This window comes from Planococcus citri, chromosome 5 (assembly GCF_950023065.1).
Source record: "Planococcus citri chromosome 5, ihPlaCitr1.1, whole genome shotgun sequence".
Classification (NCBI taxonomy): Eukaryota; Metazoa; Arthropoda; class Insecta; order Hemiptera; family Pseudococcidae; genus Planococcus; species Planococcus citri.
Window position 1 is genome coordinate 12,492,784 of NC_088681.1, and position 15,067 is coordinate 12,507,850.

At 36.8% G+C, this 15,067-nt stretch overlaps 1 protein-coding gene across 2 annotated transcripts; it reads right to left on the bottom strand.

Annotated features, from left to right (window-relative positions):
- Positions 1 to 203: 203 nt before the first annotated feature.
- On the bottom strand, positions 204 to 10,199 carry LOC135847162 (uncharacterized). Of its 2 annotated transcripts, XM_065366597.1 has the most exons (9): positions 10,067 to 10,199; positions 9,156 to 9,276; positions 8,868 to 9,075; positions 8,380 to 8,692; positions 1,468 to 1,639; positions 1,097 to 1,363; positions 773 to 1,003; positions 513 to 678; positions 204 to 425 (listed from the first exon to the last, which is right to left on the bottom strand). In XM_065366597.1, the coding sequence occupies exons 2-9, from the start codon at positions 9,270 to 9,272 to the stop codon at positions 313 to 315; spliced, it is 1,587 nt and encodes a 528-aa protein (XP_065222669.1). In that variant the 5' UTR covers positions 9,273 to 9,276; positions 10,067 to 10,199; the 3' UTR covers positions 204 to 312. The 2 variants fall into 2 exon arrangements, with proteins under 2 accessions (XP_065222669.1, XP_065222671.1); XM_065366599.1 differs by lacking the exon at positions 10,067 to 10,199 and having other exon boundaries at positions 9,156 to 9,411.
- Between the last annotated feature and the right edge of the window lie 4,868 nt (positions 10,200 to 15,067).

Genomic DNA, 15,067 nt, shown 5'->3' on the forward strand with positions numbered 1-15,067 from the left:
AAATGTGCTAATTTTTTGTAATGTGTGTCAGAATTTCTTTGGCCTCATCCAGTTCATATTTCATGTGTGGAATCTTTTTTTGCCAGTTGTGAAATACTTGGCAACTTGTGATGTCGAGATGTTTATTGTGTTGCGGTATTACGTTGTTGGAAGGAACTCAACCTGTGAATCCTCAGATCTGGTATCGTTTCTAAAATAAGTGCTTGTGACCAACATATTCGATGATGTATTTCAAAAAAATAATTTAAAAAAACACACACAAATAAAATAGAGGACACGTTAAGCGTTAATTGAGAAAGAAATGTATTTCTCTCACTTCACCCATTTCTTGAGTTCTTTTCGTTCTACTTTGCCACTGACAGTTTTGGGTAATTCATCGACAAATATGACTCCTCCTCTAAGCTTCTTGAAAGGTGCTAAATTTTCTATCGAGATCGCAAAATTATTTAAATTAGGTAATCGATAGGTAATTGAAACATTTAAAAAGACACAAAATTGAGTGATTATTTCACCTGCAACATATTCTTGTATCTCTTCGGCGGTGATTTCAGCTCCTGTCTGTTTAACGACATAAGCTCTTGGTAATTCTCCTGCTTCTTCATCTGGTACTCCTACAACTCCTATTGATTCTATGTCCGGAAGTTGGAGTAATAAGCCTTCTATTTCTGCAGGAGGCACCTGAAGAATTTCATCAAAATTGTTCAATAGGTATTATTATTAGAGGTAGGTACAATTTGATGATCTTTGAGGAGCACATCAATAACATCATCACCTGGTATCCTTTGTATTTGATCAACTCTTTGACCCTGTCAACGATATAGAAGTTATGTTCTTGATCGTAATACGCTACATCTCCACTATGTAACCATCCTTCATCATCAAAAGACACCATTCCACTTGTAGCACTAGTATCACAATACTGCTTCATCAGCAACGGGCCCTTAATACAGTATTCTCCAAATTCACCAGGTCCCAAAAGATATCCGGTTTCTAAATCTATAATCTACCATGTCCACAGTGTTTGAATTTGAAGAAGTATTGGAATAACTAAGTACCTAATTGAAAAAGGGAGAAGTATTGATTGGGTAAATCTCACCTTGGCCATCATACCTGGTAAAAGTCTACCAGTAATTCCTGGTTTACTGCTTGGTAACGATATTAAATTCATGGTTGTTGTTTCAGTCATCCCATAATTTTGTATCATGTCGCAATTAAAACGCTTCTTAATCGTCTCTTCGACACTTTTTCTTATCGGACCTCCACCACTGGATATCAGCTTGACACTGGATAAGTTGTAATTGTCGACCAGTGAACTTTTCGATAAAAATAATACGATTGATGGTACCACGTATAAAGTGGTGATCTGAAAATGAAAGAACCAATATCATCGCATATTTTTTCATGATTTTTTTTGGAAGAATTGGTACTTATACAGTTATATGTACTTGAGTGGAAAAATGTTCTCACTTTGTGCTTTTCGATGTATCGTAGGAAAGATTCTTCTGAGTATCGTCCAATCATGATGTACTTGTGCCCGAGAACAAAGCAAGACAGTATGCAAAATAATCCATAAGTATGGCTCATTGGTAAAAGTCCAGAAATTGTGTTACCATCAGGAAATGGCAGGATGTTTTCAGTTCTGCAAAATAGTAACGCATGCTTATGATGCTCCAATCACAATAACCTATGGAAATTCTATGTAATTGAATAGGTATAAAACATTGAGAATTATATCGAGTCTTCAATTAAGAAAGACTCGAGTCTTATGCGAGTCTCATCTGAGTCTCACACGTGCAAGTCAAAGGAGATGTTGCGATTCTCAGGCTAAAAGGATCATGGTTTTCAAAAATGCAGAGTGGTGGGTTCAAAATAATTTTGGGATTGGGTTTGTTTTAGTTTTGTTTTTCTAAATTTTTATTTTGGTTTCAAGGTTGGCTTTGGGATTGAAAAAATTGTTTTGGTTCCAGAGTAAATCGGTTCTAGTTCTGGGATTTTCATTTCAACCAATTGTAAGCCCAAATTGACTAAAAGACCCTGCGAGGGGTCTTAAAAATGAGAGGTTTTGACATGGGTTATCTGATGGTGTAATTATTAGTTTAATGTTTTAAATGCATTTTTTGCTTAATTTGTCAAGTAATTTCTATTATATCTACCTAATCTGAATGGGTGATGTGATGATAAATGATGAAAAATGCGTGCTTGTCAGACCAGAACAAAAAAACCAGACTGATGACCGAGACTGGACTCAAAAATGCTCCCAACAAGACCGAGTGAACCTGACCAGACTTGAGCCCTCTAAAATAAATTTATGTAAATATTAACCAAACAGATGACCCTCCTCAGAAAAAATACCAGGGACAGACGGAGACTGAAGACCTTTCTAAAAAATCAGACCAATGACCGCAGTTTGGACCTCAGTTACATCCAATTTTTCAAATTTATAATGACATTTTAGATACATAATTTTCAGGGCTTCATACCTGAACATTTATGGGTACAGGTACAAAATTTTTTTTCAGAGGATTGGGTATGGGTATCAGGTACGGTATTCCAAAATTTTTTGAGTATGGGTTGTTGGGTACGGGTTGTCAGGTACAGGTATGGGTATGGGTATGGGTATGGGTATGGGATTTTCTTCATTTCTTGATGAAATACCTGAAAAGATACCCGATCTATTGGGTGTTCAGGTTCAAAATAGTTTTATCAGGTACGGGTTTGGGTATGGGTACAGGTATGGGTACGGGTACTGGTTAGGGTACAGATATTTATAGATTTTTGTTCTGCTATTAGGGTATTCAGGTACAGGTATGGGTATGGGTTTGAAGCCCTGATATTCAATTTCTTTCAAAGTTTCAATGTTCTGAAAGCAAAAATCCCATTTTTCAACTCATCTAATATGTTGAGAAGTTTTTTCTTTCTGAAAATTGAAAAATGAAGACAGTTTTTTGGACATGGGCTGACCCATCACCAGGATAAAAATTTCTGGTCAGGACTAGACCAGACCAACTTATAAAGACAAAACATGTCAAACAGAATAATGACTGGATCAGACCAGACCAACTGGATTGTTTAGAAGCTCCGAACAAATACCTTGATTTTGGAGCAACTGCAAAACTTGAGCAGTCCTACAAGCCTGGAAAAATGATAATTTATTAAAATCAAATGGGGAGGGGGGTGAATCAAAAACTGAAATCCCCAAACCAAAGCGATTTTGTTTCAGTTCCAGGATTGTTTTGTGTTCAAAATTAATATCAGTTCCAGGATTTTTTCAGTTTAGGGGTCAAGGAAAATAACGATTTTGGTTTTGGGATTGGATTCGAATTGAGATTTAATTGGTTCCAGGTTTCAGTTATGTGATAGTTTTTGACCCACTGCTCTGATTTTTACCATACCTATTGTACACTAGAGCTAGTGAGTAACTACAGTACCCATACCATAAATTCCCTCTGCTCGCTAGTAGCTGGTAGCAAAGTTGAAAAAATTGCACACTGGTTCACATTGTAGCTGGTATCATGTTGTATGCGTAGGGGGTGTACCGGCATTACATCATCATTGCCAACAATCACCGTCAAACATCAATCACATGCACATACAACAGGTGCCGAAATGAAACTCCTCCCACTTACTCATTATCAAGTTTTGGGGTATGTGTGCAGACTAAGTGAGAAAACTATCTGGTAACTGGTTGTGCTCGCTATACACTACTATCTGTACCCAAATAAACTTGATACCAGCTAATAGTGGGTTAACCTGTATTTTAACCAGATACCATTTAGAGGGTAGTGTAACATTCAGCTCTGGTATGTACCCTGTAATTTTTATGGGCAGGCATTTTTTTCTTTTTTTGGAGGGGTGGGGAGGGGCTAAAATTTGAAAATAAAATTGGATTGTGAGTTTGGCATTGGTGTAGACTGTAGTGTTGCAATTTGATTTTGATATACAGGGTGCCCAAAAATATCAAGCACCCCTAAAAAAGTTTTCTACTAAAATACTTCGGTTGGTCACAGTGAATGATAATAATGATAGCACATGATTAGTTGTTCGACTGGAGAGATAACATTCCACCAATCGTATGCATCTATTTCACTTGCCAACCTATTTTTTTAATGAAAAACTTTCATAGGGGTGCTCGATATTTCTGGGCACCCTATAGATGTTGGGTGGTTATTGTGTCCGCAGAGATGGGAAGCAACTGAAAGCAAAAAGCTAAAAGGCTAAAAACCATAAAAAGTCAGTATTTTAAAGATTTTTGTAACCTGAAAGAAAGCCAACCTTCATAAATTTGAAAGCCAAAGCCAGGGGAAGCTTAATTTTTTCAGCTTTTATTAAGTTCTAACTACTTTTTACTGTATTTTAATGTACCTATCTATTGTACATATTTAGCCCAGCTTTCAGTTTTGGTGTTCAAAATTTTGAATTTTCTTGAAATGATCATTAGGTATTCAATTTAAAAATAATGAATTTTATATCAAATTGTTAAAAATCTATTGAAAAGAGCATAAAAATCAAGGCCGCTGAAAGCAAAACACTTCAAACAGTGTCTGTCAATACAATTTTTGTTTTAAAGAGGGTCTGTCACTACCACTGGTTTTGAACCACTGGTTTTGAACAGTGTTTGTCACTACCAATAGTTTTAAACAGTGTCTGTCATTAGCACTGGTTTAAAACAGTGGTTGTCACTACCACTGGTTTATAACAGTGCCTGTCACTGCCACTGGTTTCAAACAGTGTTTGTCACTACCACTGGTTTTTAACAGTGTTTGTCACAACCACTGGTTTGAAACAGTGTCTGTCACTACCACTGGTTTTAAACAGTGTCTGTCACTACCACTGGTTTGAAACAGTGTCTGCCACTACCACTGGTTTTAAACAGTGTCTGTCACTACCACTGGTTTTAAACAGAGTCTGTCACTACCACTGGTTTGAATCAGTGTTTGTCACTACCACTGGTTTTAAACAGTGTCCGCCACTACCACTGGTTTTGACTAGTGTTTGTCACACCCACTGGATTGAAACAGTGTTTGTCACAACCACTGGTTTATAACAGTGTCTGTCACTACCACTGGTTTTAAACAGTGCCTGTCACTGCCACTGGTTTTGACTAGTGTTTGTCACAACCACTGGTTTTAAACAGTGTCTGTCAATACAATTTGTTTTAAAGAGGGTCTGTCACTACCACTGGTTTTGAACCACAGGTTTTGAACAGTGTTTGTCACTACCAATAGTTTTAAACAGTGTCTGTCATTAGCACTGGTTTAAAACAGTGTCTGTCACTACCACTGGTTTTAAACAGTGTCTGCCACTACCACTGGGTACCACTGGTTTTAAACAGTGCCTGTCACTACCACTGGTTTTGACTGATGTTTGTCACAACCACTGGGTTGAAACAGTGTTTGTCACTACCACTGGTTTTTAACAGTGTTTGTCACAACCACTGGTTTAAAACAGTGTCTGTCACTACCACTGGTTTTCAACAGTGTCTGCCACTACCGCTGGGCACCACTGGTTTTAAACAGTGTTTGTCACAGCCACTGGTTTTAAACAGTGTTTGTCACTACCACTGGTTTTCAATAGTGTCTACCACTACCACTGGGTACCACTGGTTTTAAACAGTGTTTGTCACAACCACTGGTGTTAAACAGTGCCTGTCACTACCACTGGTTTTGACTAGTGTTTGTCACAGCCACTGGTTTTGAACAGTGTCTGTCACTACCACTGGTTTGAAACAGTGGTTGTCACTACCACTGGTTTATAACAGTGCCTGTCACTGCCACTGGTTTCAAACAGTGTTTGTCACTACCACTGGTTTTTAACAGTGTTTGTCACAACCACTGGTTTGAAACAGTGTCTGTCACTACCACTGGTTTTAAACAGTGTCTGCCACTACCACTGGTTTTAAACAGTGTCTGTCACTACCACTGGTTTTAAACAGAGTCTGTCACTACCACTGGTTTGAATCAGTGTTTGTCACTACCACTGGTTTTTAACAATGTTTGTCACAACCACTGGTTTTAAACAGTGTCCGCCACTACCACTGGTTTTGACTAGTGTTTGTCACACCCACTGGATTGAAACAGTGTTTGTCACTACCACTGGTTTATAACAGTGTCTGCCACTACCACTGGTTTTAAACAGTGCCTGTCACTGCCACTGGTTTTGACTAGTGTTTGTCACAACCACTGGTTTTAAACAGTGTCTGTCAATACAATTTGTTTTAAAGAGGGTCTGTCACTACCACTGGTTTTGAACCACTGGTTTTGAACTGTGTTTGTCACTACCAATAGTTTTAAACAGTGTCTGTCATTAGCACTGGTTTAAAACAGTGTCTGTCACTACCACTGGTTTTAAACAGTGTCTGCCACTACCACTGGGTACCACTGGTTTTAAACAGTGCCTGTCACTACCACTGGTTTTGACTGATGTTTGTCACAACCACTGGGTTGAAACAGTGTTTGTCACTACCACTGGTTTTTAACAGTGTTTGTCACAACCACTGGTTTAAAACAGTGTCTGTCACTACCACTGGTTTTCAACAGTGTCTGCCACTACCACTGGGCACCACTGGTTTTAAACAGTGTTTGTCACAGCCACTGGTTTTAAACAGTGTTTGTCACTACCACTGGTTTTCAATAGTGTCTACCACTACCACTGGGTACCACTGGTTTTAAACAGTGTTTGTCACAGCCACTGGTTTTAAACAGTGTCTGCCACTACCACTGGTTTTAAACAGTGTCTGTCACTACCACTGGTTTTAAACAGAGTCTGTCACTACCACTGGTTTGAATCAGTGTTTGTCACTACCACTGGTTTTTAACAATGTTTGTCACAACCACTGGTTTTAAACAGTGTCCGCCACTACCACTGGTTTTGACTAGTGTTTGTCACACCCACTGGATTGAAACAGTGTTTGTCACTACCACTGGTTTGAAACGGTGTCTGTCACTACTGGTGGTTTTAAACAGTGTCTGCCACTACAAATGGTTTAAAACCGTCCCTGTCACTACCACTGGGTTTAAACAGTGTTTGTCACAACCACTGGTTTCAAACAGTGTCTGCCACTACGCACCACTGATTTTAAACAGTGTCTGTCACTACCACTGCTTTGAAACAGTGTCTGTCACTACCACTGGTTTCAAACAGTGTCTGTCACTACCACTGGTTTTAAACAGTGTCTGTCACTACCACTGGTTTCAAACAGTGTCTGCCATTACGCACCACTGATTTTAAACAGTGTCTGTCACTACCACTGGTTTTAATCAGTGTCTGTTGCTATCACTGGTTTTGAACAGTTTCTGTCACTACCACTTGTTTTAAACAGTGAATGCCACAACCACTGGTTTCAAGCAGTGTCCATCAGTACCACTGGGTTTAAACAGTGTCTGTCACAACCACTGGTTTTAAACAGTGTATTCAATTTAAAAGTAATGAATTTTATATCAAGTTGTTAAAAATCTATTGAAATTAGTATAAAAATCAAAGCAGCTGAAAGTAAACAAGTAAAATCTGTAAAAAGTCAATATTTTCAATAGTTTTGGATGCTAAAAGAAGCTAGGCTTCATAAATTTGATAACCAAAGCCAGCCCAAAGCTTCATCATTTTTATCATGATCCAAAAGCGAAAAGCTAAGCCTTATTTTTTAGCTTCCAAGCTCTCAACCCCGTCCTTCAAATTTGAGCAAAACTTTCAAAAAAAATCTGGGGCATGCGATATATCAAATTATATGTTTTTGGTGACGCTGAACACGAATATGACGTCAAATTTTTGATTGCACCTCATCCACTGCCACCAGGACCTCCCCAAGTGTGGTATAAGTAAAAAAAAATGGTTTCATTCGTGTGACACATGAAATGGTATGTTTTCGACATTCTGTACACAAATATAGCATTAGTTTTTCAAATTGACCTCACCCGTGACCTTCAGACCCTCTCTAAATTAGTAGAAGTCCAACAAAAGGTAACGAAGTCCATATATGGGGTCCAATTTTTGTAGTACCTAATTTAGAATTTTAGTGTTAATTTAATTTAGTGACAAATGTTTTGTGATGATTTGAATATTTTTCGAATTTGTAATTTTCTTGTACATAGTGAATGAAGTGAGAGCTGATTTCAAAGGAGATTTATTTGTCGCGCTCAATTCGATTTTTTTTTCTTTTTGAGAGGAGAGGAGGGTTTTACGATCATGGTCGAATATTTGCAGCTACCTATTCTGAGTGAATTTTTTGGTCTGATTTTGAATTAATTGTTTTGTAGCAACTTTGAATTATTATTATTTTTTTAAATTTGAAAATGAAGTTACTAATTCGCAGACGAAAGCACTGCAGACTCGGATTGGATACTTAAATTGTTAGAAGGTAAAGGATGTGAAGCTCGATGAATTTACCTGTAAGCTTCCATCAGACAAATAATAGATCTATGAGTCAACTGGACCCCTTTGGATAACCCAGTGGTGCCACTCGAATATAAAATCAAAGCAGTCGCAGCAGGATCTGCCGATGTCGATACCGGAACCGATGTCCTAATTTCATTATCATCGTCGATTATATTCGATTCTTTGAGAAAATCCACCACGTCCAAGTTGATAACATGCTTTATGTAATCGCTCGACTTCTGTATAGTGTTCACTTTATCGTACGTCCGGTTTGTCACCATAACAGCGATAGGTTTCGATATGTCGAAAGCATGAGCAAGTTCACCTGTATAGGTTATAGGTACAATTGACGCGAGACATTATCACTATAGAAGGTAATTTTTGATAATTTTCAAAGCGAACTTACGCAGGCCACATACAATGTTAGGTACTTCAAAATGGGGAATTTATCGGTCAACTGTGAAAGTACCTATTCGTATAGTTATTCACTTCACACTTACCTGTAGTGTATAGAGGATTTACGCAAGTAAACACCGATCCGATACGTAACGTTGCTAGTAACCCTGGTAAAAATTCGAATCTATTTTCGCTCGCGATTGCCACCACGACGCCTTTTTCAATGCCCAAATTGTGCAAAAATTTAGCCATTCGATCGCTCGCCTGAAGCACTTGGCCACATGTGATTCCTCGTGATGTTTCTGCGTCTATCTGTGGTGATGATGATGGAACATGGAAAGGTCAATGACCAGAGAACATTATTTCAAGATTGATTTCAATTTTCCACTTACCATTAGAACTTTATCCGAGTGATTTTTGGTCACTTTTAGAAGATACTCGTGCAGTTCCAGTTCCATATTGAGCCTGGTTTCCGTCGAGATATCAGCTCCGTAAATTATGTTCGCCATATTTCTAGCAAAAAAATCACACAGAATTGACCAAAAGTTGTCGTAGAATGAAATAAGTCGATGATTCACGAACTATTTGATTTCTGTGGTTGGTGGTAAATAAATTTTGGTTCTTGGAAATGTTTTGTTAGACGTAGGTGGGTACGCGATGAGTTATCTATACTCGTTTAAGTTTGAAGAAATTTGTTTCGAGTGGTAAGAGGATGAGAAGAGGAGATTCCAGCACTAGTGATTTTGTATTCTTATGACTTACGAGTGAATGGTCAAAAGTGATCATTACTGATCAGAGCAAGGGGGTGACCTAACATCAAAATGTTAATCTATGACGTGAAAACGACTGCAGATAATTTATCATTGTGATGAATGTTCAAAAAATTCCCAACATTTTTACTTTAAAATAGGTATTTTGTTTATGATTTTTGAATGTCAGTTTTGGTGTCAGACTTTTCAAGACAAAAGTGCCATATCAAATTTTGTAGGTATTTTGAAGGCTATTAGATTATCACCAATATTGATCTACTAGATTCCTTTTTTTGCAATTTTAATTTTTTAGTGATTATGGAATGTACTTAGATCTTTCAGATTGAAATAGGGTTATGTTCTTCAAGGTACAGGAATCTCTGAGCTGATTGTAAATTTAATTTGGCTGTCAAGATTTCAGTTCCTTTGGACTTTGAGTGATCTCTTAAGATAAAAAAATATTGTATGAAATTTAATTTTCAAAATCAGGCATCAATAAGGCATGATCAAGTCATCAAACTGTCTAACTTTACTACGAACCATTAAAATCGTACCTGGCAAATGAGGATCTTTCGCTATCACTAAAACCCAGTCACATTACGTTCGAATCACATCGTCGAAAACCTTTTGGTCACTTCGTTAACAAAGAACAACGGCCACAATGACCACCTGTCGGCTGTCTACCGGACTATGTGTAAGTTGTAGATAGGTAATCAATTCGGAACAATATTCAAAAAAAAGCAAAATTATCTCGTTATCCTTGACGAACAGTGGGAGGGAATAGGTATGGGTACATGACAAAATGCGGAAAATTGTGAAAAACAATGTACCACCATGCCATTTAGATAGGAATTTCCTCAATTGCGAATTTCGTCGATATGAAACTGGCACATTTTTACAATATTATATCTACGTAGAGTGCTCGAAAATTACAACAAAAAAATTGAAAAAATATGCTCGAACTGTGGGTATTTTTTTCAGCTACCTATTTGATGCCTGGGAAATGCCCCAGGGTTGTTTGGAACGCGTTTGGGAACCCCTTAAAGGTGATTGAATATTTGAAAGGTTACTGAACTTATAAGTATGTGACGGAAGAACGAAGTCTTTATGATCTAGTACAATGTCAGCTTATGTGATTTATTCGTAGAACCGACAATTCTTTCTGAATTTTCTGCTGGGTCGAGACTTGGATAATTGCTACTGTTACTTCATCATCAGGGGTGCCTAAAATTGAATAGCATGAGAAAAAAAATTGAGGGAATACGAAGGGAAATACAAATTTAAATATAAGTAGTACGTCTACGTATATCAAGCATGTTGTGTAGTGCGAATACCTGCCTCAACATTCATGACTGTGAAAAAATAATTTTTTTTTCAGATTGCTTCGATCTCAAATTAGTGAAAGATGTCTTCAAACTGTGATATTATCCTCAGAGAATGTTGAACCAGGACCAGGAAATACCATTTCAACTGCATAGAATGTTTCAGAAGATTGTTCGTCTTTATAGAATCCTGCATCGAGGGTAAGTCACGTTTATTCCGATTTTTTTTTTTGAATTTTCAAAAAAAATCGAGTGAAGTGTTTTTTTTTTACTACGTAAATTTTAAATCACCGAGTCTGAATTTGAGAAAAATTTCAACCACCTATGCTGCCATTTGAACACTATTTTCGTGTTAAATGATCTGGAATTAATCAAAAAATATCGTTTAAAAAAATCAATTTTTGAAAGTACATACCAATTTTCTGTTTGAATTTATTGCAGCCTTAGAATGGACGATTTTCAGTAGAATGGGGCAATACGATGGAAATCTGATCATAGAAAATATGAATTCGTTGTGTCGAATACCCCCCTGCCCCCTCACCCTTGGCTGAAATTCAGATTCGATTCGCGTTAGGTCTTTTCAAAAAACAAAAAAAAAAAATGAGAAAAAATGGCTTAATATCCTCAAATTTGTGATTTTATTTTAGTACATTATTACAGCTTCCAATTATATTATTTATTCTGATATTGATCACATTGGTTGTTGATTTTTTGAAGCATGTGTTAACAAAATCATTATGAAGTATAAATTCTTATCTAAAATTTCTTTTTTCAGGTATCCATTCTTCATGATTTTCTTGATCATATTGTGTTGGCTTTTAGGTGGCCAGTATAAAATGTAACCTCGAAGATAAAATGCACTTACAATTTGTATTAAAACGTTTTATTGTTCTTATTTTATTAGTCATTTACACATTACACATGAAGTTGTAAGTACGTAAGGTATTGTTTAGTAACTGTTGTAATTTTCAAATAAAAATTCAAGTACGCGTGAATTTTTTTTTATCATTTACATGTAATTATTTGAAGCTCTAGAACGCTTCACTCCTTGCTCCTATTGTCCTATTGAAAAATGAATGACAAAGTTTGGAATCTGCGACATCGAAACCCTAACAATCGATATGTCACACGCCCGTATTCGTTTTTTGAATACTCCCCTTCACCAGCCTCACCCTTTCCCTCATATCAAAAAATGGATGCCAAATTCAGAATCTACGACATCGAAAACCTGACAATCGATATATCACGCCTGTGTTAGTTGAATTTCAAATTCACCCCCTCCCCATCTTGAACACCCCCGCCATTCAAAAAATGGTTAGTTTACTTCTTACATTGCAGATAGCGCTTCCGACATAAATATTAAAAATTGAGCTTTTTGCTTTCATGAAAAGCAAATAGACTGTACGAGGGGTCGATTATTACTAACTCGGCATTGGCATCGCTGATCAGGTCAAGTTCATTTATTTTAAGCGTCGAAGCTTTTTCGTACCTGAAAGTTCAACTTTTTTGAAAAAAAGCTTCATTTCACGGCGAACCTTGAGCTTTTTGGAAGAACCAACTTCAGAAACGGATTCTCCGGGTGTGAAAACCCCCCTTTACGTCAGTTCGTACAGCCTAAAAAGATCTCTAAAGTTTGCAAAATTGATTCAAAAGTTCAAGTATTAGGAGTATCGAACCTCCTAGTATCCTATATTCTCCTAATGAAATCGGTCTTAGTTAGCATCCAATGTACTCGAAAATGATCAAACTTGGCAAATATGCACTTTTCCAAAATTGAGCTTTTTGGCCAAATGATAGCCAAGGGTGTACGAATTATCGATTATCAGCATCGCTGATTACGTCAAGCTTATTTATTTTAAGCGTTGGAGCTTTTTCGTACCTGAAAGTTCAACTTTTTTGAAAAAAAGCTGCATTTCTCGGCGAACTTTGAGCTTTTTGGCAGTACCAACGACGGAAACGAGTTCTCCGCCCTTCAAAACCCCCACATTCGTACAGTTTGTACAGTCTGAAAAGCTCCCTGAAGCTCACAAAATCGATTCGAAAGTTCAAGTATTAGGAGTATAGAATATTTTAATATCCCATATACTCCTAATGAACTTGGTCTCATTTAGCATCAAATATACAGGAAAATGATCCAAATTGGTAAATATGATGTCAAAATTGAGCTTTTAGGCCGAATGAAAGCGAAATAGAGTGAAGGAATAGTCGATTATCACTAATTCAGCATCGCTGATCGTCAAGCTCATTTATTTTAATCGATCGAGCTTTTTTGTAGGTACCTGAAAGTTCAACTTTTTTGAAAAAAGCTTCATTTGCTAGAAAACTTTGAGCTTTTAGGAAGAACCAAAGTCAGAAATGGATTCTGTGTGTCGGAAAACCTCTTCGACGACAATTCGTACATTGTAAAATTGTATTATTCTCAAATCTTTGAAAAAACGTCAAGTTTTGTGTATTTTTTGCGCCTTGTGAGTAGGCAACTTCTTTGACATTTGGGAAAATTTTGCGTTTCTCAATTGATTTATACAGCCGAAGATCGATTTTCAGCTAAATCAAATCCGATGAGTTCAATTTTACAGCTAATTTTACTCAATAGTGCCAACTTACCGCTTAAAAGACCCCTCATCTTAGATTTTCTTCCTCAGTTTCCAAATTTGTTTGCGAACAGACAGAGAAAAGGTGTAAGGTACAGAACACTAAATCCGGTCATCACATTCACGATTACCATTCTCAATTCAACTTAAAGTGGCGTCAATATCATTAAAAAATTGTATTTCCCAAACACCTAAAAAAAACACGCCACATTTTGTGCATTTATTGCGCCTTGTGAGCAGGCAACTTCTTCGAGACATTTAAATAAATTCGTGGTTTCCTCCATTTAAAACCTCTCCACGAACGTAAAATTAGTGATTCTAAGATAATTCGGGGGCGCCGAGTTCAAATTCACATTTTTCATCAGTCAGGGATGCCAACTTACAGAATTAAGGATGACTTTACATCCAACATATATTCAAACTTTTCGAAGAGCATTACTATTCGATGAAAAACTCCACGTTTTGAATCAGTTTTGCGTCTTCAGAATAGGCAACTTTTTTGACACGCTCTAATGTATTCACGTGTTTCCTTCCTCAATTAATTAATGGGGAAGATGATGGGTGGTACACATGATAATTCATCGCAAAATTCACCCAAAAAAAATAACACGAATCAAATACGTATTGATCAACAATAATTTCTTTATTTTTTCGCCTTGAGAGTAGGCAACTTCTTTGACATCAAAAATTTTTGTTTTTCTCAATATTTCACCCTCCTACCCTCCCACGAACGCGAAAATACGATTCTGCGGTGAATTGGTGCCGTAGAGTTCGAATTTGCAATTTATTCCATCCAGGAATGCCAACTTACCGGTTGAAAAACAGCTTTACATCAAAAATAATCAACTGGTTCCTCTCAATGTCTAAAAAACTCCGTGTTGTACATACATTAATTTTGTGCCTTGAAAGTACCGTAGGCAACTTACGTATTTGACATTATCAAAAATGTTCGCGATTTTCTCAGTGTTACTTACATCAAAATCGCCGCGTTTCGCATAATTTTTCTGCCTTGAAAGTAGGCAACTCATGACATTTCCAATAAATTTTTCGTTTATGTGGCAATTCGTCACCGTCGAGTTCAAATTTACATTTCATTTCGGTCAGGGATGCCAACTCGCCGAAAAACTGTTTTATTTCAAAATCGTGTTCCTCGATTATTTTTTTTTTCAAAATTGAAGATTGCTTCGAATGGAAGACATTTCCTAAAAAAAAAGGTGGAGGAAGAAAATACCCTAAATAATTTCAAACACGACTTTTGACAATTTATTAAAATCGAGTTAGGTATTCAACATTGCATCAATTGATATCTATCAAGTTTCTGAATTCAATCAAATTCATCAGGAAGAGGGAATTATTGAAATAAGGCGATTTTTATAATATTTTCGAATCTAATTTAAAACCACTTCGGTACAGTTTGGTCGTACTTATTTCTTTTGAATTTCTTCACTTTTAGGTAAGTACCTAATTTTTAATGATATTAATTCTCTTTGATCGTTTTTATATCACGTTAACATGTTTCTACATTTTTTTTTTCGCGCATTTGGTTTTTACAGTCTCTAGTAAGCCTTTTGCTCATCACATGGAAATGATGGCATCAACGCGGAATTTTTCTACTATATGGAATTGTGATGAATATGTAATA